Source organism: Pogona vitticeps, chromosome 4 (genome assembly GCF_051106095.1).
Source record: "Pogona vitticeps strain Pit_001003342236 chromosome 4, PviZW2.1, whole genome shotgun sequence".
Classification (NCBI taxonomy): domain Eukaryota; kingdom Metazoa; phylum Chordata; class Lepidosauria; order Squamata; family Agamidae; genus Pogona; species Pogona vitticeps.
Genome location: NC_135786.1, coordinates 55,153,394 through 55,179,167, shown reverse-complemented (window position 1 = coordinate 55,179,167; position 25,774 = coordinate 55,153,394). Strand labels below are relative to the sequence as shown.

At 42.5% G+C, this 25,774-nt stretch overlaps 1 protein-coding gene across 3 annotated transcripts in view; it reads left to right on the top strand.

The window, feature by feature from the left end:
- The window catches only part of ITPR3 (inositol 1,4,5-trisphosphate receptor type 3), a 129,722-nt gene that overhangs the window by 81,959 nt on the left and 21,989 nt on the right, over positions 1 to 25,774 (top strand). For all 3 annotated transcript variants that reach the window (XR_012086332.2, XR_002300734.3, XM_020795844.3), the window contains exons 25-44: positions 85 to 250; positions 2,804 to 2,968; positions 4,169 to 4,237; positions 5,892 to 6,017; positions 9,936 to 10,058; positions 10,300 to 10,500; positions 11,544 to 11,795; positions 13,262 to 13,387; positions 15,119 to 15,244; positions 16,124 to 16,244; positions 17,035 to 17,219; positions 17,962 to 18,110; positions 18,560 to 18,668; positions 19,180 to 19,270; positions 19,997 to 20,166; positions 21,826 to 22,000; positions 23,805 to 23,989; positions 24,138 to 24,338; positions 24,536 to 24,646; positions 25,471 to 25,566. Coding sequence is in view for 1 of the 3 variants with exons in the window: in XM_020795844.3 (XP_020651503.3) it covers positions 85 to 250; positions 2,804 to 2,968; positions 4,169 to 4,237; positions 5,892 to 6,017; positions 9,936 to 10,058; positions 10,300 to 10,500; positions 11,544 to 11,795; positions 13,262 to 13,387; positions 15,119 to 15,244; positions 16,124 to 16,244; positions 17,035 to 17,219; positions 17,962 to 18,110; positions 18,560 to 18,668; positions 19,180 to 19,270; positions 19,997 to 20,166; positions 21,826 to 22,000; positions 23,805 to 23,989; positions 24,138 to 24,338; positions 24,536 to 24,646; positions 25,471 to 25,566 (2,947 nt within the window). In the remaining 2 variants the exon portion in view is untranslated. The remainder of the gene's footprint in view (positions 1 to 84; positions 251 to 2,803; positions 2,969 to 4,168; positions 4,238 to 5,891; positions 6,018 to 9,935; positions 10,059 to 10,299; positions 10,501 to 11,543; positions 11,796 to 13,261; positions 13,388 to 15,118; positions 15,245 to 16,123; positions 16,245 to 17,034; positions 17,220 to 17,961; positions 18,111 to 18,559; positions 18,669 to 19,179; positions 19,271 to 19,996; positions 20,167 to 21,825; positions 22,001 to 23,804; positions 23,990 to 24,137; positions 24,339 to 24,535; positions 24,647 to 25,470; positions 25,567 to 25,774) is intronic.

Below are 25,774 nucleotides of genomic sequence, written 5' to 3'. Positions count from 1 at the left end.
CCTGTCTATTACATGAATGCAGTCCCTTGTACTGGAGACCCCAAAGGAGGGTTGCTTCTGATTTTTCTTCTTAACTGGCTACAGGAAAACAAGCAGCATGTTAGAAGTAGATGATGAAGGCGGGAGGATGTTCCTTCGTGTGCTGATCCATCTGACAATGCATGACTACCCTCCACTTGTCTCAGGCTCTCTTCAGCTTCTCTTCAAACATTTCAGCCAGAGGCAGGAAGTCCTACATACCTTTAAGCAGGTAACTCTCAGCGCTATGTGATTTTTGTAGACCAGTCACTCTTCTCGTAAGCTGTATGGGTAGCCCAGTAGGTTAGGTACCTGGAACCAGAGGTTGGGAGTTCAGTTCTGCACTGTGCATCCCAGAAGGGCCAACCTGTGTGGCCTCGGACAAGCTGCGGAGCCCCAGACTTCCTCCAGAAGAAGGGAATGGTAAACCACTTCCGAGTATGCTGTACCTAGAAAACCCTGAAAAGGGTCATCATAAGCCAGAATTGACTTGACAGCACACAGTTATTACTTATACGTCTTCTCCATCTACTACAGTCGTGCCCCGCTTAATGATTACCCCATATAACGACGAATCAGCTTCATGACGATGTTTTTGTGATCGCAATTGCGATCGCAAAACAATGTTTTAATGGGCTTTTTTCGCTTCCCAACGATCGGTTCCCTGCTTTGGGAACCGATTCTTCGCATTACGACGATCATTGTCGGGTTTTCAAAATGGCTGCCGGCTGCTCAAAATGGCTCCCCACTGTTTTTAGGAGGCATTTTTCACAAGACAGGCACCCGAAAATGGCCGCCATATGGAGGATCTTCGCTGGACAATTAGGTATTTCACCCATTGGAACACATTAACTGGTTTTTAATGCATTTCAATGGGTTTTTTATTTCGTTTAACCATGTTTTCGCTCTACAGCGATTTCGCTGGAACGAATTAACGTCGTCAAGCGAGGCACCACTGTATCTTTAAATGTCTTCTTAACATTCTCCATCAGTGGAACGTCTCAGACAGCTGGCATTTTGCTTTTTTCTTTGCCTCAGTGTTTGGTACAGTTTCACTATACTGATATGCCAATAGACTATGAGCTAAAATGTGTCTTTTTTATTGTGTGAATTGTATATTTGGCCAACTAAGATTCCAATGCTTCTAATATTTAATATTAAACATATCAATTCTTTAGGAGGTTGTTGGATAATACAATACTGTACCTGCTTCAAACATGAGTCAAGAGATCATTGTTCGTTTTGTCACGTGGGTTAATCAGCCTGTTTGGGATGGAAGTGATTGCTCTAAACCAGCAAGTGTTTCTGTGGAAAAAAAATCCCACTGGTGCCAGGATAGGCTGGAATAGATAAAGTGGAAAGCTGCTGGCTATTGACGTATTTCATGGGCTCCCCATATCAATAATAATCAAACAAAATAAGGCTACTTGAATATGGGACAATTTTTCTGTGACTGTGGAGAAATTCAATCAATGCAGCACTTTACATTCCACCATGTGTACATAAGAAGATCTAGCAAATGGCCAAGATAATGCTATTGAAGCAGCCTGGTCAAAAATACTCTAATTATCTTAACATTTTAAAATGTTTTAAATTTAGCTTATATTTCATATACATCCATAATTTTAAATAGTTCAGTTATTATTTATAGGGCTTTTCAGAAACTAGAAAACAAAATTTGGCTGAAGTATTACAGTCCTTCAGAAATCACTGGAAATATATGGGTGCCACACCACAATGTTTTCTATTTCTTATCAAACCTTTTTGTGTGTTTGGACAGAACTTCCAGTGGCTGTTCCATATGTAAGAAACAAGCGTATATAACTATGAATCAGCACTCTTGTGTATGAGAGATGAGAGTTTTCCATTTTACATGCAAGACTTCATAAATTAGCTTCCATGGATTCAAAGAACATCTGAGGGCTGCTTGTGTTGGCTTTGCTCTCAGTGTCCCCCTCTCCACTCAGCTCCAGCTCCATATTCTTGTGATCCTTGTGAAGTGTGTTACTATTTCAACCACTGTGAGCATATCAACTACAATTACAATCACAAACATATGTAAACACATACATACCTGCTCAGAAAACCAAACCAAACCATTAAAGGAATAAAATAATTTCTCTAACCCGCCTATATTTTTTCTGAAAGATCAGAATGCATCTTTAAATTGAACAATATCAATAAATAGATGGAAGACTCAGAAAGGCAAAAACAAGAAAAGAGAAAGGAGTCAAAACAGATAGCAGGCATGTTTTGGTTAAAAAATACAGCAACTTTGTCTAATATTTTGAGATGGTTAAATTAGTATCATTATTAATTGTTGTATTAACCTTCTCAAGCTTCTCCTTGGCTTTTGGACTGCCATGGTAAATTCTCGAACTTTGTTCGCCACAAATTTCTCACATTTAGATAATGTGATGTTCTTTGATCATCATCAGATATATCATTATCTGTCCCTTGAAAGTATTGGAATAAATTTGGTCTAAGGTTCAAATAAGTAGTGATGCTGATCCTCTACTGCTTGGGCTCCCATCCTCATGTTCCTGGAGTTATAAGTGATGGTGATGGTGGTGCTAGTGGATGGCTCTCCCATGCATTATTTGAATAGTTGCATGGACTACACATGTTGTGCCATTAAAAAAAAAGAAATTGAGTTCTTCTTGAATAATTTGGGATGGACCTTTATCTTTGATTTCTCTCTCTCTCCCCCCCCCCCTTTGTTTTATTTAATCAGCCACTAACATGGACAGAATGTGCTGATATTCTCTGTTCTCTCTTAATCCAGGTCCAGTTACTTATCTCTGCTCAGGATGTGGAAAACTATAAAGTGATTAAATCAGAACTGGACAAACTGCGCATGATGGTGGAGAAGTCGGAGCTCTGGGTGGAAAAGAAAGGCAGCTCCAAGGGAGAAGATCGACAAGAGGGAGAGAAGAAAGAGAAGAAAGAGGTAAAACCTGAACAGTTGGAGCAGATAGCACAAAATACTTTCCGATTGCTTGTTAAAAGTCAGTGTGATGGCCATGGATTGAGCACCACTTTGTGTATTATGTCATAGAAAAGCTGGGCTCGGCATTGAGCACTGAGGCATTGGTTATGGGGTAGCAGATTCTAGAGCTCTAAACATCTCTAACAAAAGAGAGAGAGAGAGAGAGAGAGAGAGAGAGAGAGAGAGAGAGAGAGAGAGTACTCCACGTAAGCAGGAGGGAAAAGCCAATACTGTACAGAGAATATAGTAGTAATACAGTCTGGACAAGTATGAAACACACACAAATATCTATTGTATGTATGCAGCAGAATGCCATTTGCCAGTGGTTCCCAACTTTGGGTAACTCAAGTAGTGTTCCTGGACTGCAGTCCCCAGAATCCTTCACCTCCAGCTGTCCTGACCGGAGTTCCTGGGAGTTGCAGTTCAAGATCACCTGGGTTGCCCAAGGTTGGGAACCACTGCTGTATGCCAACAATGATGATACCTCCCTCTGAAATGGTCTTATTATTATAGCATAATGAAGCTCCATCGTTTTTGCAGATTATCCTTTTGTTATTTTTCCTTATCCTTTTGACAAAAATAAGAACATTTCCTGATAAGGCTCAAGCAGTTCATTCTTTTTAATACTATATATTTCAATTTTTTGATGGGTATAGTGCTATATTGTATACATCTTTTTAAACATTAGTTTGTCTTTATCATACTTTACAATTTTTAAATAAGTATAATGCCGTGAGTGTGCAACTGAAGAAGTAAAAAGTAGTGTATGAATTAGACTTGAGGTTGAAAGTACACAATGCAGGAAGGGGCCAGGAAGGGAATATATTCTATAAGCAGTGAATTGGTTTAATCCTGTATGGATTCTACTCAGACCACAGCCTGGCACCTCATCCAATTTCAGGAGACTTCTAGAGATCTATGAAAGCCTCAGGAGGATCAAGAGGCAAAGCTACCAAGTTGTAGGCTCACAATACTCAGTTTGATCAGGTTAGACTTTCACTGTGGCATGTTTGTTAAATATTAGTTTGGGTACAATTACACAGTGGCCTGTTTTGTGACTGTTGTAAAGACAGGGCTTGTGGGAAATGGTCCAGGATGGATTTCCTCTTTGTCAACTGATGTCTCACTGTCTGAATAGTCTTTCTTTTTCTTACCGCCCAGCATACCACAGATGAAGAGCCTGGGACTCCTGGAGAAAAAAGCAGTGAGAATTACCAACTGGTTAAGGGGGTAAGCAGTGATACCTGTCATTCCCTAAGCAAGCTATGGGAGAAGAGTGGTACATCGCATAAGCAATTCATGGATGAAAAAAAATGTGCTGCAAGAGCATATGCAACCTGGTATAGATAAACATGCCTCTGCAAAAATAAAGTATTTCGTTATTTACTTATTTGAAATATTTATATGCTGCCTTTCTCCTTTTGAAAGAGCCATCCCTCAAGGAGGTAAGAGGGTTGGCTTATAGACAAAGGGCCTTCTCAGCAGCTGCCCCCAGACTATGGAACGTCCTCCCGACTGAAATTCGTCTGGTGCCGACATTGATGACATTTCGGCGCCAGGTCAAAACCTTCCTGTTCCAGAAGGCTTTTAATTAAAATAACATCAACTGTGGGTCCTGATGATGGCAATTTTAATTGTATTTTAATTGTATTTTAATTATATTTTAATCATTTTATCTTTTATTGTATTGAATTTTAATTGTTGTAAGCCGCCCAGAGACCTCTGGGTAGAGTTTGAAGGGTTTAACTTTCAGAGGCCATCTCGAGTTCTGTGGATTGGTCTCACAACTATGCTGATAATATACACATCTATCATGTGTTCTTTTCTAATGCCAAGGAAGCTGTTGGAGTAATGACTCGGTGTCTGGATGCCTGAGAGATTGGATGTGGGTGAACAAATTAAGGCTCAGTCCAAATGAAACAGAATTTCTGTTGGTGAACAAGAAATCAAATGTGGGATTGTTATTATTCAAGAGGAGGTTGTACTCTCTGTGGAGAGCAAGGTTCACAGTTGGGGGATGCTCCTGGACTCCATATTGCTCCTGGAAAGCCAACTCTCTTCTGTAGCCAGGAATACCCTTTCTTAGGCAGTGTGGATTTGGCCACAGTGATCTGTGGTTTTGTTACCTTCTGATTAGACTACCACAAGCTCTCTGTGAGACTGCCGTTGGAAAAGTGTTAGGAAGCAACACCTTGTGAAAAATGCAAGGACGAAACTGTTGCACAGTGTATGACTTGGAGACCATATAAAATTGGCAAACCACCTGTGTTGGCTTCTAGTTTGTGTCTGAGCAAAATTCAGGGTGCCAATTTTACAAGCCCCAAATGGCTTTGGGAACAGAGAAACTGTCTCTTCTCAATACATATTTGCCTGGAATTTGAGATCCTCAGCAGAGACTTTCATGTTCCCCATTCCATGAGATTAGACTGGCTGAGTTTGTGAGACAGAGCTTTCTTTGCTGTTGAGCCCCAGTTGTGGGACTTCCTGGCAAGATAATTTAGGTGGGCTCCACCTTTGTTAAGCTTCTGATTGGCAGCTAAAGCTATATTGTTCTGAAGAGCCCTTGGTCTCTGGGGATTGGTTTAAAATTGGCTTCTAGATAACATTTTACAGCTGCTTTTGATTATTTTCAATCTGTTTTTGATGGCTTTAAATTTGTCTTAATATTTTAATCCCTTATTAATTCTAATCTGTTGTAAATCCCTTTGGGAGTGCTGATGGACAGAACAGTTATTAAGAAAGGTTTTAAATAAATAAAATAAATTCTGTATTGGCAAAGGAATGTGAGGGTATTTCGTTGTGCATCTCTAATCATTGGGTTAAGACTGCTGGATGGCTTCTCTCATTAAGTTCTCTTTTGTTTGTCTGAACTTTTTCTTCTTAGATTCTGGAGAGACTGAATAAAATGTGTGGGGTTGGTGAGCAGATGAGAAAGAAGCAGCAACGTTTGCTGAAGAATATGGATGCCCACAAAGTGATGTTGGACCTGCTTCAGATCCCCTATGAGAAGGTAGGATGGAGGTGAGGTAGATGATCAATAGACTTGGTTAGAAGGGCAGCAGAAGCTATTAGGACCCTTTCGTTGTCACTGGATAGTAAAGTCATAAGTCTATGTAATTGTTTCTTCCAGCCTTCCCTCTTCTTCAAGGAGGATATTGTGTACCCAAAGACTTGACAGATGTCTTGATCCCTTTCTTGAAAACACCTACAGATGGAGATTCTGTAAACAGCTGGTTTCATTGTGGATTCAGTTCCGTTGTTCCTGATGAGTTTCTCTTTGTCATTGTGTCAAAAGATAAAGTGTAAATCAACCTTTTGGAAGTAGTCAGTTTGCCAGATTAATCATGTTCTTAAAATAATAATAATAGTGTGCAGTCAAGTCAATTCTGACTTATGCTGAACCTTTTCAGAGTTTTCCAGGTAGGAAATATTCTTCATGGATTGCTGCCTTGTCGTGGCGAAGGGGCTTGAGTAACTCAGAGAAACTATGGGCTATGCCGTGCAGGGACACCCAAGACGGACAGGACATAGTGGAGAGTTCCGACTAAACGCAATCCACCTGGAGTAGGAAATGGCAAGCCACTCCAGTATCTTTGCCAAGAACGCCCCATGATCAGAAACAAAAGGCTAAAAGATATGACGCTGGAAGATGGGCCCCTCAGGTCGGAAGGCGTCCAACATGCTACTGAGGAAGAGCGGAGGACAAGTACAAGTAGCTCCAGAGCTAATGAAGTGGTTGGGCCAAAGCCGAAAGGACGCTCAGCTGTGGACGTGCCTGGAAGTGAAAGGAAAATCCAATGCTGCAAAGAAAAATACTGCATAGGAACCTGGAATGTAAGATCTATGAACATTGGGAAGCTGGAGGTGGTCAAACAGGAGATGGCAAGAATAAACATCGACATCCTGGGCATCAGTGAACTAAAATGGACAGGAATGGGTGAATTCAGCTCAGATGATTATCATATCTACTACTGTGGGCAAGAATCCCGTAGAAGGAATGGAGTAGCCCTCATAGTCAACAAAAGAGTGGGAAAAGCTGTAATGGGATACAATCTCAAAAATGATAGAATGATGTCAATACGAATCCAAGGCAGACCATTCAACATCACAATAATCCAAGTTTATGCACCAACCAGCATTGCTGACGAGACTGAAATTGAACAATTCTATGAAGATTTACAACACCTTCTAGAACTGACACCAAAGAAAGATGTTCTTCTCATTCTAGGGGACTGGAATGCTAAAGTAGGGAGCCAAGAGATAAAAGGAACAACAGGGAAGTTTGGCCTTGGAGTTCAGAACGAAGCAGGACAAAGGCTAATAGAGTTTTGTCAAGAGAATAAGCTGGTCATCACAAACACTCTTTTCCAACAACACAAGAGGCGACTCTATACATGGAAATCACCAGATGGGCAATATCGAAATCAGATTGATTATATTCTCTGCAGCCAAAGATGGAGAAGCTCTATACAGTCAGCAAAAACAAGACCTGGAGCTGACTGCGGTTCTGATCATCAGCTTCTCATAGCAAAATTCAAGCTTAGACTGAAGAGATTAGGAAAAACCACTGGGCCACTCAGGTATAATCTAAACCAAATCCCTTATGAATACACAGTGGAAGTAAAGAACAGATTTAAGGAACTAGATTTGGTGGACAGAGTGCCTGAAGAACTTTGGATAGAGGCTCGTAACATTGTCCAGGAGGCAGCAACGAAAACCATCCCAAAGAAAAGGAAATGCAAGAAAGCAAAGTGGCTGTCCAACGAGGCCTTAGAAATAGCAGAGAGGAGAAGGGAAGCAAAATGCAAGGGAGATAGGGAAAGTTACAGAAACTTGAATTCAGACTTCCAAAGAATAGCAAGGAGAGACAAGAGGGCCTTCTTAAATGAACAATGCAAAGAAATAGAGGAAGATAACAGAAAAGGAAAGACCAGAGATCTGTTCAGGAAAATTGGACATATTAGAGGAACATTTTGCGCAAAGATGAACATGATAAAAGACAAAAATGGGAGGGACCTAACAGAAGCAGAAGACGTCAAGAAGAGGTGGCAAGAATACACAGAGGAATTATATCAGAAAGATGTGGATATCCCGGACAACCCAGACAATGTAGTTGCTGACCTTGAGCCAGACATCCTGGAGAGCGAAGTCAAGTGGGCCTTAGAAAGCCTGGCTAACAACAAGGCCAGTGGAGGTGATGGCATTCCAGTTGAACTATTTAAAATCTTGAAAGATGATGCTGTTAAGGTGCTACATTCAATATGCCAGCAAGTTTGGAAAACTCAACAGTGGCCAGAGGATTGGAAAAGATCAGTCTACATCCCAATCCCAAAGAAAGGCAGTGCCAAAGAATGCTCCAACTACCGTACAATTGCACTCATTTCGCACGCTAGCAAGGTTATGCTCAAAATCCTACAAGGTAGGCTTCAGCAGTATGTGGACCGAGAACTCCCAGAAGTACAAGCTGGATTCCGAAGAGGCAGAGGAACTCGAGACCAAATTGCTAACTTGCGCTGGATTATGGAGAAAGCCAGAGAGTTCCAGAAAAATATCTACTTCTGCTTCATTGACTATGCGAAAGCCTTTGACTGTGTGGACCACAGCAAACTATGGCAAGTTCTTAAAGAAATGGGAGTGCCTGACCACTTTATCTGTCTCCTGAGAAACCTATATGTGGGACAGGAAGCAACAGTTAGAACTGGTCATGGAACAACTGAGTGGTTCAAAATTGGGAAAGGAGTACGGCAAGGCTGTATATTGTCCACCAGCTTATTTAACTTATATGCAGAATACATCATGCGGAAGGCTGGACTGGAAGAAACCCAAGCCGGAATTAAGATTGCCGGAAGAAATATCAACAACCTCCGATATGCAGATGATACCACTCTGATGGCAGAAAGTGAGGAGGAATTAAAGAACCTTGTAATGAGAGTGAAAGAGGAGAGTGCAAAAAACGGTCTGAAACTCAACATCAAAAAAACTAAGATCATGGCCACTGGTCCCATCACCTCCTGGGAAATAGAAGGGGAAGATATGGAGGCAGTGTCAAATTTTATCTTCCTGGGCTCCATGATCACTGCAGATGGAGACAGCAGCCCTGAAATTAAAAGGCGCCTTCTTCTTGGGAGGAAAGCGATGACAAATCTGGACAGCATCTTGAAAAGCAGAGACATCACCTTGCCAACAAAAGTCCGAATAGTCAAAGCTATGGTTTTTCCTGTCGTGATGTATGGAAGTGAGAGCTGGACCATAAAGAAAGCAGACCGCCGAAGAATTGATGCCTTTGAATTGTGGTGCTGGAGGAGGCTCTTGAGAATCCCCTGGACTGCAAGGAGAACAAACCTATCAGTTCTAAAGGAAATCAACCCTGAGTGCTCACTGGAAGGACAGATCCTGAAGCTGAGGCTCCAGTACTTTGGCCATCTAATGAGAAGAAAAGACTCCCTGGAAAAGACCCTGATGTTGGGAAAGTGTGAAGGCAAGAGGAGAAGGGGACGACCGAGGATGAGATGGCTGGACAGTGTCTGCGAAGCAACCAACATGAACCTGACACAACTCCGGGAGGCAGTAGAAGACAGGAGGGCCTGGCGTGCTCTGGTCCATGGGGTCACGAAGAGTCGGACACGACTAAACGACTAAACACAATATTCTGAAGTCATTTGCCATTACCTTCTTCTGGGGACATCCTGAGCCTGTGCAGCTTGCCCAAAGCCACATACGCTGGCTCTTCTCCCAGGACGCACAGGGGGGGATTGAACTCCCAACCTCTGACTGCACTGCCAGTGGTACCTAAACCACTGAGCTATTCAGCCAGCTGTGTTATTAAAAAGTAAAGTTTCATGGTTCCTTATATTTTCTAGGGACTTGTCCAGGAGCTTTGTGTCAGCAACTTAAACAACTTAAACTTTATTCTCATGAATGTATGCAGGGTGACACCAAGATGCTGGAGATTCTGAGATTAACTCACCAGTTCCTGCAGAAGTTCTGTGCTGGCAACCAAGAAAACCAGGCCCTGTTGCATAAGCATCTGAATTTGTTCCTGACCCCTGGGGTAAGAAATATGGGACAAGTGAAAGAAGGTGGGAATATGTAAGAAATATAATGCTCAGGTAGCATAAAATGCACATACATTCAGAGATATCCCTTGTTTCTGCTCAGATTTAACCACTGGCACTTATAATAAAGACCATACTTTCATTGGCTAATTGGAGTTTTAAAACCTGCTATGAGCCTTGTGGCATAGATACTGGATTAAAAGACCTGGTAGTCTTACCTCTTCTTGTTTTTTCCAGTTGTTAGAAGCAGAAACAATGCAGCACATCTTCCTGAACAACTATCAGCTGTGCTCAGAAATTGGTGAAACAGTGCTGCAGCATTTCATCCACTGCCTGGCTACGCATGGACGCCACGTGCAGTACCTTGACTTTCTGCACACCATCATCAAGGCGGAGGGCAAGTACATCAAGAAGTGCCAGGACATGATCATGACTGAGGTGAGGTTCAGTTTTTTTTTATCTAAGTGAGGACTGGTTAAACTCCAGGAAGGAGGGTGGAGAAAAAGATTAAGATACAGAATAATAAAGGCCTTGAAGAGAAGCCTCCACACAGCACCAAGGGAGGTGAGGTTGCAGGCTTGTGGGGGAAAACAGGTGCCTTCAGATGTAGGTTCACACCAAGCCATGGGAAGCCAGAAAGTAGAGACATCTGAGTGATCTAGAGGCAAGCTAGAAAACACTGACAGAAACAACTAGTTGTCTTGGACTGGATTAATGGATGAGTGCTATGTGTCCCATAGCCCATGAAATGACTGACTCATAAAAGGAAAAGTCTTATTTGGGTTGGTTGGAGGTAGGAAAAGGAGATAACTTTGTAGTTTGCTCTGTCTTAACTCAGTATCAGAAGGTTGAAGATAATGTTACTAAAATTGGTATCCATGCCTTTGATCACATGTACTGTATATTCAAACGTGCATGTATTTGAATAATATGGAAACACTTGGATCTTTGGCAGAAATGTAGCACCCACAGTAGATTTTTAATCTGCCAGTTGAGGAGTTGTGGCGGAAGGATAATGGTGGGGGCAGTAACTGGCGATGTAATGTATTAATGAAAATCAGAACAATTTGCCCTCTTCCGGTTGTGATTCTGCTTAGTTCCTAGACAGCTGCCAGAGGTCCTTCAGAGGAGATTAGGTCAAAACCATATGATCCGCCTATGCTTCAGCTGAGACTAGCCAACATGTCGGTTGCGGCTGAAGCCATTGCAGCCCTGGCATGGAAGAGGGCTTTTAACTGTCAATTGCATTTTGGGAAATAGTCAAAAGAGTGGAAATATTAAATCAAGCCTGGAAAATAGCTTATGTGTCAGAGATTAGGTTTCAGGTCTACCATGGACCATATAAAGATGAAGGATAGGGCTAAAAGCACAGGCAGAATGTGGGCAAGGGGTTGTTCTGTACATAGTGAACTGGGAGTCTTGTCTTTTTTTTTTTTTTTTGCCCATCCATCTTGTCTAGACCTCTTATCTTTTCCCCGTAGCTGACCAATGCTGGGGATGATGTAGTGGTGTTCTACAATGATAAGGCCTCCTTATCCCATATGCTGGAAATGATGACAGCAGCCCGAGATGGAATAGAGGAGAACAGTCCCCTCATGTATCACATATCGCTGGTGGATCTGCTTGCTGCCTGTGCAGAAGGCAAAAATGTATACACAGAGATCAAGTGCACATCTCTGCTTCCACTGGAGGATGTGGTGCGAGTAGTGACTCATGAAGACTGCATCACTGAGGTAACGGCAAGAGGCAGGCAGCTCAACGCTGAAGGCTTTGGGCTCTTTTCTTATCACAACATTTTGAGTTGCTTTTCCTTGCATGCTGAGACCAAGCTCTCCATATGCATTTATAGCAGGTCTGTATAAAGCAGAGGTTCCCAACCTTGGATCCCCAAATATTCTTCAACTAGAACTCCCAGAAGCTTTCACTACTAGCTGTGTCACCAGCTGTGTTTTCCAAATATACACTACCCAAGCCTGGACAAGGTAGTCAAGTTTGCTCCAAGGGCAAATGTAAAGCAGAAGTACAGAATCTTTTGCCTTCCAGATGTTGGTTCCCAGACTAGGATCCCCAGATGTTCTTGGATACGACTCCCAGAAATCATGGCTAGCACAGCTAGTGAGGGAGGCTTCTGGGAGTTTTAGTCCTATAACATCTGGGAACTCTAAAGTTGGGAATCACTGTTTTAGACCGATTTGGGGATCCTCAGCCAGCTTGGCAAATGCTAAGGGATTGTGAAAACTACAGTTCAGAAACATCTGGAGACCCAGAGGTTCTCCACCTCTGGTGTAGTGGATGATCAGATTTGGATAAATCTTTGTTTAGGTAAAGATAAAGGTTCTCCTTGACATTTAGTCCAGTTGTTTCCGACTCTAGGGTGCAGTGCTCATCCCCGTTTCCAAGTCATAGAACCAGCGTTTGTCCAAAGACAGTTTCCATGGTCATGTGGCCAGCACGACTAAACACGGAACACTGTTACCTTCCCACCAAGGTGGTGCCTATTTATCTACTCACATTTTTACATGCTTTCGAACTGTTAGGTTGGCAGAGCTGGAACAAGCAACGGGAGCTCACTCTGTCGCATGGATTCAATCTTATGACTGCTGGTCTTCTGACCTTGCAGCACAGAGGCTTCTGCGGTTTAACCCACAGCGCCACCACGTCCCTAAAATCTTTGTTTAGCTACTGGTTAAAATCTTTGTTTAAATCTTTATTTAGCTACTAGTTAAACTGAACATAATCTGTAAGAACGTAAGCAGAGATCTCTGCTGGATCAATGCAGAGCTCTGTCGACTTCAGTATTTTGTTTCCCACTAACAAGGTACTTCTCAAATGCTCACAAGCAGATTATAAAAGCAGCAGTGTTCTCTCCTTGCAGCTGGTATTCAGTGACATGCAGCCTCTATATATGAAGTTTACATTTAGCCATCATGACATTGTCTTTCAGCCTGATCACAGAGTTGTAGTGAGAATGAAATGGACTTACTCCATTGTTTGATGCTCTGTGTTTCTTGGAGAAGGAGGAGGCTGTGATGATGATGAAAGAGCTGCTTTTCTGTACGAAACTGATAGGGTCAGGAGCTCTAAGGAAAACACAGGTTATAATATAAAAGAAAGAGTGATGAGCTTTGAGAGTGCCTTTCTTTACTGCTTCCATTTCACACAATGGAGGAGTTCTCAACGCTTGCCACTTATCTTTCAGGTGAAGGTTGCTTATGTAAACTTTGTCAACCACTGCTATGTGGACACGGAGGTGGAAATGAAGGAGATCTACACGAGCAACCACATCTGGACACTGTTTGAAAATTTTACCCTTGACATGGCCAGAGTGAGTGACATGACCTAAATTATAATTGTGAAATTGTGGAGAAGGGTTTGACTGCACTTTGTGGCTGGACTCAAAGAAAAAGAAACCTATTGGTTTGTAAGGTGGATCTGCTGCTTTTGTGATGGAAGCTGTGGGAATAGCTACTTGAAGAAATTAGTATAAGAATGACTTCCCATGCAACATCTGTCTGTGGAATTCATGGTGGAAAGTGCTTTGTCGATTATTTGTATTATTTTTTTTAAAAAATGAATCCCGGTGAAATGAGATTCAGTGACCACACATTAAGATATGTCTATTAGTGTCTAGTCTTCATGATAAACATGAAGAAAAGAATTGGAGACCTCAATGCCAGAATAAGAACATAGAGTGTCTAAGGTGCATTGAGTTGGGATTTATTGAGCTAAATGGGTTTTGATGACTATTTTTATCTGGGAATAGGTGTCGCAGTCCTGCCCTATTTGTAAACTTCTCATTGGCATTAGGCCAAGCTCTGCTGCAAAAGAGAAAGCAGCACAGAATGGAGGCAGCCTTACTTACTTTTAGCATTGCTGGCTCTCAGGAAGCAGGACAACATTTTACTGTTGTTGTACTTCTTACAATGAACAATTGCTTCCTCAAATTATGCTGTGCTGTTAGTATTGCTGGTAACATGCCTTTTTCCCTCCAGTTGCCAGAACTCTTTAGCACTAGAGATATTAAGCCGGGGCCTGTTGTCATAACAATAGCAGGCTACTGTAATGGGGCTGAGGGCCAAAATTCTGCCCCCAGAATCACTGGAAAACTGCAGCCGGCCCAGAAATACTGAGGGGGGAAACACGTATTAATAGAAAAACTGAAAGAGTAAATGACGAGATACCTACTTCTGCTTTTTATTTTCGGAGGGTTTGTGTGTGTGTGAGGCTAATAACAATTTACAACAATTGCTGCTGATAGTTCCGCTCTTTCATGGTTCAAGCTTTCCCTCTTTTTCTGAGAGCATCTGTTGGGCTTGGTGAAGAGAAAATAAAAAAGCTGCTTGTGACATGTGAACCATAGGTTTTCAATTCCAGAGTTATAGAAAATTAGTTCTGTTGTGGATATAGGCAGTATTGTAGAGGAAGAGGCAGAGCTATAACTGGGCTTGGCAGTTTTGGCTTTGATCCAGGGCACCATAATTTAGCAGGAAGAGCAGGATCTTATCTCTTGATACTTGCAGTGCATGGACCCACCTGTTCTGAGCATGCATGCCTCCTCCATCTGTTCCTCCCAGACAGAAGGAAACCTTTAGGCTCATAGTGGAATTAAATTACCTTCAGGTTCCTCCTCATTCCTCTTGTGGTGTTTGCCAATCTCACATGATGGAAGCCTAATCATTAGGTCAACAAAGCCCCAGGCATCCAAACTGCTAGTTAAGGCTCTAGGAGCAGCCTTTGGCCTGTCAGAGGCCCCTTGGACTCATCACACCCAGAAAAGATTACTTTCCTGCTATTTGTGTTTGTTATGGTCTGAGCTGATCTTCAAAGTCTATTACTTAAAATGTGACCTTGGAAATTCAAAGGAGAAGGCTCACCTCAGCTGTAAATTGCTTAGAAGGTGACAAGTTGTCCATCCTTTCTCAGCCACAACCTCCAACTGCAAACAGGGCACGTTCATGCTGACCTACTTTGCAGGATTAATGAAAGGATTTCTAAGACAATGTTCAGGAAAGGCTGTGTACAGTGAAGTGCTGTTCTTTCACCTTTGATTCCACAGGTGTGCAAGAAACGTGAGAAGCGCATGGCAGACCCTACCTTGGAGAAGTACGTGCTCACAGTAGTGCTGGATACAATCAATGCCTTCTTTAGCTCTCCCTTCTCTGAGAACAGCACCTCTCTGCAGGTACGGTCAGGCAGCTCCTGGACTTCTGAATCCATCCCCCACAGCTTCCATTATAAGAATGGCCATTCTGTGCATCATAAATGTGAATGGTCACTGGTCTGATTGTCTCAAAGGAACAATATGGTTCCTGCTATATGGTTCTGTGTCTACACAGCTACATATTAGCAAGCTTCTTCTCTGACTCCTCAGGGACAGGGGACAATGATGGTAGGTGAATACTTTTGGGCTTAAATTGTTACATGTCCCTTCTTGAGAGAAAGGTTCATGGAAGTCTCTAGGTAGCTCAGTATGACCCACTGCAGCAAAAGTGGAACATTCCTTGTAACCTAAATTCAGATTCATTTTGCACAATATGAACATTTTTCCTTTGAAATTCATTTGAAGCAAGATAGCAATTAGCAGTTGGGCCAGTCCTGAGCATGAGGTTAGAATCTAAACGCAAAGGAGCTGTCAGAGGCTGGATTGATAGCTGTTACTCTGCGTCACTAAGTAGATAAAATAGGGTAGTCAAGGTCTCTCATGTAGTATTTTTAAGGTCAGCACTGCTGGTATGTGGAGAGCATACGTGGATCAGGACCATGGTATAGGAGAGTGATAATTGGGGAAGAAGCTCTACCTCCCCTTCATGTGATTCCCCAACTCACACACATCCCAGGGATGCTAGGAACTTCTGTGTGGAGCAAATTGAAACTTTCCAAAGGGTACGGATTGGATTAAAAATTGATAGGGGAAAGGTTTAACCACTGTAACCACAATATCATAGTCCTGATCCCATTCAGCCTCTCCTTAGCATCTTGCTGACCCTGTTAAGAAACTGATAGATCAGTAGAAGCAGCATGTGAAAAGATGCCCCCAATTGCCTCTCCTCCTCTCTTGCAGACCCATCAGACAATTGTGGTGCAGCTCCTCCAGTCTACCATGAGACTTCTGGAATGTCCTTGGCTGCAGCAGCAGCACAAGAGCTCAGTGGAGGCTTGTATCCGCACACTGGCTATGGTTGGTAAGGAGCAGGGCCCACACATCACACAAGTGGTCTGGACTTGGAGTGGTGGCGGTGGTGGTCGTCGTCTCTATGTAGGGTTTATCCACCTGTGTTCAGCAGGAGGAAGACAAAGGTAGCAACTTCTCATCCAAATGCCATTGCTCAGTAACCTGGTCTGGCTGGGCAGACATCTTCTGCATTTTGGGGTCTTGTGCTCCTCCGTTGAAGGGAGGCAGCCAAGAATCTGCAAGGCTGCAGTTTTATATGTGAGGGGCCCATGATGGCATGTGCCATGGGAGCTTTTCCTGGAGGCAGGCTGTTAGTGTCAACCCATACATGGCATTAATTAGGTGGCCTGCAGAGAACTAAAAGAAGTCAATATGAGGTACAGAGCAGTGCACAGGGAGGAGATGTCTGGTACTTTCTTCCTCTCTCTCTCTCTCTCTCTCTCTCTCTTTCTCACTCTCTCTCCAGCTAGCGTTAGGGTGAAAGCCGTCTCTGGTAACACAAGGAGCTTTTTTCCTAATTGCCGGGTGGGCGTGGGGTGACTTCAGTTGGGATTGCATCTGGGGAGGGAGGGGTTAACGTCAAGGCTTATGTCCTAATGCATGATTTTTTAAAAAAATATCAATGATCGTGCAGTTACCTCACTGTATAATTTGATTTCTGGTGACAGGGTATTGAAGCAATATCACAGGTGACTGTGACATGGTCACTCCGGCAGTCAATCAGGCTGCAGAGCATCGTCTTAGTTATCATTGGTGTTCCTTCATGTGTCGTCTTCGTCATAAGCCTTGTTTCTTTCCAGCCAAGAGCCGCTCCATTGCATTGCCCATGGACCTTGATGCTCATGTCAGCTCTTTGCTGAATAGCAGTTCCATCACTAATGCGCAGAGGAATGCCGCCAACTACAAGACAGCCTCACGTGCTTTTCCTCGAGTCTCAGCCACAACAAACCAATGGGACTACAAGAACATCATTGAGAAGCTGCAGGTACGGAAGCGATACCCTTGTTGTGTAGCGTTCTTGTGGCTTATCCTGGAGACAGGCCTTTAGTGTTTCTGCGCTAAGTGTGTTATTTGCTCTTAAGTTGGTTTTGACTTATGCAGTCCTAGCTAGGTTTTCAAGGTATGTGAGATAGGAGCATTTTTACCACTGTCATCCCCGCTAAGGTTCTCATGGTTGAGGGAACACTTGAACCCAAGTCTCCTGAGTTTTAAGTCTGGCACTCTGTTTGCTATGCCACATTGGGATAGCAATTGCCACTTAGAAATGAAAGTCTAATTTCCGCTCCAAAGTTATCTAGTTTTTGTATGCCAAAGTGTTGAATTTGGAAATATATAGCAATTGTACACATTTGACATACTTTCAATAGTTTTATTATAAATAATTGTCATTTTGTATTTATCTAATTTTGTATTCTCATTTTTGCATTCTATGCAGACTATGATTTATAGTTTTGCTTCTGCCAGTCTTAGGGAAGAGCAAATCAAAGGATTATTGAAAGCACAACATCTTGGACCTTTTTATACTCAATATTTCATCATTTGGCTATGCTGACACATTTTCACATTTTTCTCTGGTAGCTTAAGGGCTATAATCTTGTCTCCCCCCCCCCCCATGAAAGCGAATATCCTTAAGGTTCTAAATTCTGCACTCAACCGCGAATTGCATGTTTGGATGGCAAAATCTCAGTGTTATGCAGCTTTGCCATGAGAGTACTGTGCTGTTACAGGACATCATCAACGCACTTGAGGAGCGCTTGCAACCTCTGGTGGAAGCTGAACTTTCAGTCTTGGTGGATGTTCTGCACCGTCCAGAACTGCTTTTCATGGAGGGGACTGAGGCTTACCAGCGTTGTGAAAGCGGTGGTTTCCTCTCCAAGTAAGTGGGTTGTAGAAAACAATATCATTGCATCATTTGAGAGTGATGGTGATCTCCGCTCTTAAGCCACTGTTGCTCAGTGGAAAACATGTGAGGGAGCACAGCACCTTGAAGCCTTCAGTTGTTTAGTAATACAGCAGCATTGGTTGCCTTATGTGCAATAAACATCTCCTTTTCACACTCAGCACACACTATACCATAAGGAACAGTGACAACCAGCAATAGGGAGTTGAAGAAAGAAGCAAGGAGAAGTGTGGGGCATGATTGAGAAGGGGAGTGAAAGAGTTACAAAGAATGAGCAAGTTGGCAGTGTGAGGCAGCCCATAGGGTGTCCATTTAGGAGGAGAGTCTTGGATCTTTCTTAATGCAGCTGGCCTCATTTGATGAGGGTAGGTAGGTTTGGACATGGTGGAAATATGTGGTATGATTTGTTTTTCTTTGCTGATTAGACTGGTGCAGCACACCAAAGACCTGATGGAAGCAGAGGAGAAGCTCTGCATTAAGGTGTTGAGAACACTGCAGCAAATGCTGGTGAAGAGGAACAAATATGGAGACAGAGTGAGTAGCTGAGGATGCTCGTGTTGGTATATAAGTATAGGTACCTGGACAGCAAGCTAGCCTTTTCTGGCTCTTATTTCTGCCACATGTTAGGTGTTCTTTCTAAGTAAAGAACAAGGCCTAGTTCTCCTCTTTCTTATTGTCCCTGTACGACAACTAGGCCATGTGTCTCTTCACTGCACAAAACGTGTTCTAACACTCACAGAAATTATCTTGCTCTGATATCATGAATAAAAATATATAGTTAGTATTAGGAACGTAAGAAGGGACATGCTCGGACTGACCACAAATCCACATAGATGAGCATCTTTTTCCCTACAAGGGCAGAGTTGTCTCTGGGGATCCTATACGGAAGACATGTAGAGAGCAGCCCTTCTGGGTATAATGCCCTCTGAAGACAGCCCTTCCGCTTAAAAACCTGAACTTAGTGAACCTCGTTTATAAGATCATTATATAGCTTTTTTTAAAAAGGAAAACCTTTGAAATGCATCCTGTTTCTTTATCCTTCTAGGGCAACACATTGAGGAAAATGCTTTTAGCTAATTACTTGCAAACCAAAAGGTCTGGCTCCAAAGGGGAGATTGTTGATCCTTCTGGAACAGGTGAGTGGGTTGCCATTCTGGGCTTTAGCTTTCTGTCCTGCATTATTTCCTCCTTCTCTCCCCTTTCGTTGGGTTCTCTAAATTCATCTACTGTCCCTACATCTCATACATGTTATTATAAATGTATAGGCCAAGGTTGGCTATTGGAGGGACACATGTTGCTGGGCTGTCATTTATGGTTGATGGGTGGCATCCATGTGAATCAGGCCACTGGTCCATCCAGCTCAGTACTGTCTGCACTGACTTGCAAAGCCCCTCCAGGCTTTTCATCCAGGAGCTTTTCTCAGTTCTACCTGGAAAAACGCGAGATTGGGTCTGCAGTCTTTGTTCAAAGCAGATGTTCTAGCACGGAACCATGAAAAGCTCTCTGTTGAGTTTAGCTACCTTCTACTCGATCACTGTGACTCATGGGAGGAGCTATATCAAACTAAACATTGGGACGATTGATGTCTGGACTAGTCAAAGATACTAATTCTGTTTATGTGTACAAATGATTCATCATCAACTTACTTAAGTTACTATATCCCTCTAGGACAGTTTAATCTCATCAATGGTTTTTGCATTTATTTATTTATTTTGGTGGTATGATTTGACTGACATCATGTAAACTGCCTGAGGGACAGGATTAAACTGTTCATGTCAGAGAGTGATACATTAACCACTGAGTCATTATAATTTTAAAGCTGTTCCACAGCCTGTCTTTCTCAACAATGTTCTTTCACACAGGACAAGACCAGGACTGGTCAATAATAGCTGCCATTCAGTGCCGTCTGGACAGAGAAGGGGCCACCAAGCTTGTATCAGATCTTATCATGAACACTAAAAATGAGAAGATCTTTCAAGAGAGCATCCTCTTGGCTATTCGACTGCTTGATGGGGGCAATACAGAAATACAGGTATATTTTCTTTGGTAACAGTTTTCACTATACATGAGATATTCGTTTTTTTTATCCCTGGGGATACGAATATAAATATTGGCTCCATAAGTGCCTGGAAAAACTGGACCTTCGCCCCAAACCGGCTGGCCCACTTACTGCTTGCTGCGCAGCGTGCGCTGTCAAGATTGTTCTCATTGCTCCAATCCAAGAAAGGAGCCCAGCTGGCACTTCCCCGCCTCCCCACACAGCCGACCACTCTGGCGAGGAGGTGGGAGGGAGAGTCTCCCCACTTAGTTGTTGAGCAGTCAGGTGTGCAGGGAAGCACTGGCTGGGCTGCTTCCTGGATTGGCGTGACGAGAATGACACCGTGTGTGGCGAGTGGTAAGTGGACCTACCTGTTTGCGGGGAGAGGGTCTGCCTTTCCCAGGCACCTATGGTGCCGATATATTTATTTGCATCCCCAGGGATACGAACATACATACATACATACATACATACATACATACATACATACATACATACATACATACATACATACATACATACATACATACATACATACATACATACATACATACATACATACGCTGTCCCATTAGAACAGTGCACTACTATGGGTGGTTTTACAATAAAATAAAATAAAATAAAAGTAAAAATACAGTGGGTTTTGTAGGTTTTCTGGGCTATTTGGCCATGTTCTGGAAACAGTCCGGAAAACCTACAACAACCATCAGATCATGGCCGTGAAAGCCTTCAAGAATACATAAAAGTACAGTGTTCATGAATTAAAAACAAATACCCAGCACATGAAGAACAAACTCCAAGAGATGCTAATTGCACACTAAAATCTATATTAATCAGTAAGCATATCAATATTCTGTACAATAATCCCCCTTCTATATGATCTTACAAAGAGCTGATTGGTTGATGGAATAAGAAGGTAGAAACAAATTAAATCAATCCTTTGAGAAGTTTAACTACATCAATCAATTTTCATAAGTAATTTTTGCTCCCTCTGCTGGAGATCTTTAAAAGAGCATGCTTTGACCTATTTCCATTTAACATTCCTTGATTTTGGAAACATGACTTAGACATAGAAATATTCAGTTTCTAACAGTACAGGAGGAAAACCTTGTGTAGTCCACTCCTTCATTTGCTCTGATTGCAAGGATATACAAATTAGGCTTGAAGTACACTCCCAAGCGTAGGAGCTACCTGCTGCCAGTTCTGTTCCTGCCTTTGTTCCATCATGAGGTCTCAACAAAGGCTTTTAGAAAGGGCAACAACCTTGGGCCTTCAGCATGGGATCATCTCTAGAAAGGAATGGGATGGATTATATGTGGCCCAGTTTGTGGTTCACAAGTAAGTCTATAGTGACAGAGCAAGGTGGGCTAATTTAACAATGTCTACTAATTGAAGCAATCAAAATGACTGCCGGTGTTTGATCTCACAGTAAATGTAGAAAATGTTTTTTTGAAAGTCTGGTTTGTTGGATTTTTCAAGGTAGGAATGTTGTGTTGGTTGCAGTAATGACCATCAGGTCTTACTTATGAAGTAAAAGTTGGATGCCTCATCCGGAGACATTTTAGATGGTGATGGTCCTGGAAGAATCATAGGTTCAAAAATCGTGGTGTATCTAACAGCTGTGTCCATCATTCTGCATCTTTATCTCTGCAGAAATCATTCTATAACTTGATGACCAGTGACAAGAAATCGGAAAAGTTCTTTAAAGTACTGCATGACCGGATGAAGAAGGCTCAGCAAGAGGTTAAATCCACAGTTACTGTGAACATGAGTGATATTGGCAACAAGCCTCGGGAAGACAAAGACTCTCCTGAACATGGCAGTAAAGGTAAATGGAAGTGAAGGATAATACTCTGAGCTCACTGGAGCATGGCTCGGGAAACAATAAAGCTGTTCTAAACCAGTAAAAGTATTTGGAAATGACTTACCCCCATGTCTCTCAAACACTGGATTTTAAAAGGAAGAACACTGAAGAATGCGGAAACCATACCAAGACGCTTCTTCCACTGTTCGGTGACCTTCTGTTTCCTTTAAGGGTCAAGTCAGAGAAACAGAAAACAGCACTTGCCATGGTGAAAACAGAACTGGGATGTGTTTGTGTGTGTCACGGCCCTTAATGATTAATAGATGGTACAGATACATCTAACCACTGAGCCTCGTGGCGCAGTGGTTAAAATGCTGTACTGCAGCTAAAACTGTGCTCACGACCTGGGGTTCAAATCCCAGGTAGCCGGCTCAAGGTTGACTCAGCCTTCCATCCTTCCGAGGTCGGTAAAATGAGTACCCAGCTTGCTGGGGGGGGGGGCAATGTGTAGCCTGTATAATTAAAATTGTAAACCGCCCGGAGAGTGCTTGTAGCGCTATGGGGCGGTATATAAGTCCAATAAATAAATAAATAAAATAAATAAACTACTCTAAAGGAATTCACATTTTCGGATGAGATGAACAGCAAAAAAATAAATTAAAAAAATCCAGTTGTAATCTCAGAATTTCTTGGAGGATTCTTAGAGAACAAGTGAGGACCTGGAAAATAGCAGGCGGGCAAATACTGTCTCTGTCTTTGAAAGAGAATCCTTGCAGCTAATGCCCACTAAGTGTGGCAGCTTTTCCAGCTACTCGGGAAAAGTTCTAAAACAGATTTTGAAACAGTTACTTAGTGAGCACTTAGAAGATAATATGATGATTATTAACAGACTGTCTGGGTTTATCAAAATGTGCCAGACTAACCTTAACTTCTTTTTTTTTTTTTAAATGAAGTTCCAAGTTTGCTGGATTAGGAAAAAAAACTAGGACTCTTGTATATCCTTATTTCCACAAGATATTTTGACAGAGCTCCCATTATATTTTTGTGGCCAAGCTAATAAAATGTGGGCTGGAAGATGAAGTTGCTAGCTGGATTTGTAGCTGCTTCTCAAGTTTCATCCAGCTCTGTGAGGCCTGGTGAACTGAGTTATTAGACATAATACTAACATTCATGGCTTTATAACTGATTCTCCAGATTTCAGATTTAAAATATGTTGATATCTAGATGTGGCCTTCCTACCTTGAGTAGCAGGAAGCATTTGCTGAATCAGAAAAAGAAACAAACTGTATAGTACTCATTTATAAATATCTATTAATGGTGAGCAATTATGACTTACAGGCTGAGATCCTGTTGTACAGCTTCACATGCACAACAGTAATACTGTACATCCTCCTCTTCAGATCACCCCTAATTAGAGACCTCCTTTGAAGATTTCAGTGTGCATAAATAAAAAAAAACTTTTTCGCTTTGTGTACAGTAGATAGAGATAGGCATGAACCATAAAACCAATGGTTCATGATGGTTTGTGGCTTGTGACTATCCATGAATTATGAACGTTCATGAACCGCCTGAAAAACAAACTGGTTTATGGTTCATTTTTCAGGTTTGTGATGGGGGGGAAACTGCCACTGCCAGCCCACCTTCCTCCCACTCCCATTGCCACCTATCTCCTCTTAAAGTCTCCACCATTCATTTTGGAGAACTTAACAAAGTCACATGTGCTTTTGAATTGCCTGTCTCCAGCTTGGAAACTAACTAACTTTCAGCCCTTCAGGGTGAATCACAATAGCTCCTGTGCTGGCAAGTAATGGGGTGGATTTCCTTGCAGAACGTGTGACAACTTTCATGCTGCCCAGCGCACCATCCCGTTATCCAATGGGTCTAGGCTTCCGGGCTGGCCATGATGCAAGAGACAGAGGCCAGAGCAATGAAATGGGTGTGGCAGTCTTGATTATGGAGCCAATTCTTCGCTTCTTGCAGCTTCTGTGTGAGAATCACAACCGGGATTTGCAGGTGAGTTTCCTTCAGGGGAATCAATGCCATTGTATCAATGCCGCTGTATAATCCTACTAGTGTTACAAGTTGCATTCAACTCGTGGCTACTAGTTAAAAAGCAGTCTGCCACTAAGGAGCCTCTTGCATTCTGCTCTGTGTTTTTTAGAACTTTCTACGCTGTCAGAACAATAAGACCAACTACAATTTGGTGTGTGAGACGCTGCAGTTTCTGGATATCATGTGTGGCAGTACCACAGGACGGCTGGGCTTGTTGGGCCTCTACATCAATGAATATAATGTAGCCCTCATCACACAGACATTGGAGACCCTGACAGAATATTGCCAGGGACCCTGTCATGAGAATCAGGTGACTGCATTTCTCTTGTGGTTTTTTAAAAAAAGTTATACTGGTTCATATTGGGGTGAGATGGGTAGCAGAATAAGAAGATGCTAGGCAGAGCAGTCTGCATCTAGCAAGGTCTGAGCATCTGAAAAGGGAAGGGATTGGGATAAACCTGGGGTCGGCTGCACATCATTTGGATAACTCAGTGTATGTATTCACAGAGCTGCATTGTGACCCATGAATCAAATGGAATTGACATCATCACAGCCCTGATCCTTAATGACATCAGCCCCCTCTGCAAGTACAGAATGGATTTGGTTCTTCAGCTGAAGGTAGAGGGGCCTGCTAGAAAAGGGGTGGTGGGAGACAAGGGATGACCAGAGTGAGGGGTGTCTGCATTATTAATAAAGACAAATTAATGAACTAGACTCAAATATGTACACCAGGTCACATACTAAATTTATGTTCAACAAGTCGTTAACAGTCTGTGATGCTCTCAAAAAGGGATAGGGAGCTGGGGTTTCAAGGATATATGAATGTACCAAGTTGCCTTCTTTTGTGCTATCTTTGTGCTGCCTTCAAGTTGCCTTCTTCAGTGCTGTCCTCTGAAGATGCTGGCCACAGAGACTGGTGAAACGTTAGGAAGAACAACCTTCAGAACATGGCCAAAGAGCCCAAAAAACCCACAACAACCATTGCCTTCTTTTGAATTAATTACTGGATCATCTAGTCCAACATTATTGTCTACTTCTGCCTCTAACCTTTTTAATCAGTCTAGCAAAGATCTCTTTGCAATTCTGCTGCCTTACATTCTTTTAACTGGAGAGATGTTGAGGATTGGACCTGGAAATTAAATGTGCACTCTTTAATTTATGGTTTGTTTAAACAAAAGGATTTTGTCCAGTCTCCAAGACTTCTGGTAGGAATCTCAGCATTGCAAAGTCAGCAAGGCATCGTCTCTATTTGCTGAGTCAACCCGTTGGGTTTTGCTACCTATCTACCATCCTGTTCCTTTTGAATCTTGATTTATGGAGTGGATTTACACTAAACCCTGTAGCCTTAAGATTGATTCTCACTGCAGAGTGAGAAACAGATGGATGATTTGAATATACTCTTTGCCTTCAGTGTAGTGCTTCTTCTTCTTCTTTTTGGTCAGGACAATGCTTCCAAGCTTTTGCTTGCCTTGATGGAAAGTAGGCATGACAGTGAGAATGCTGAGCGGATTCTCATCAGCCTCCGGCCCCAGGAATTGGTAAGGAAGACTGAGGAGGCTGGGGGTTATTGCGCTTGGTGTTTGCTGCTTTTAAAAGATGTCATGCTTTTCACATCATAACTGAAAGGGAAGGAAAGAACCTTGGATTCCTTGTGGTGTCTCCAGCAGGTAGAGCTTCACTGAACTATGGGAAATCAGTTCCCTACATAGCTTCTTCTCTTTCCCCCCAATGTCTTCTAGGTGCTAT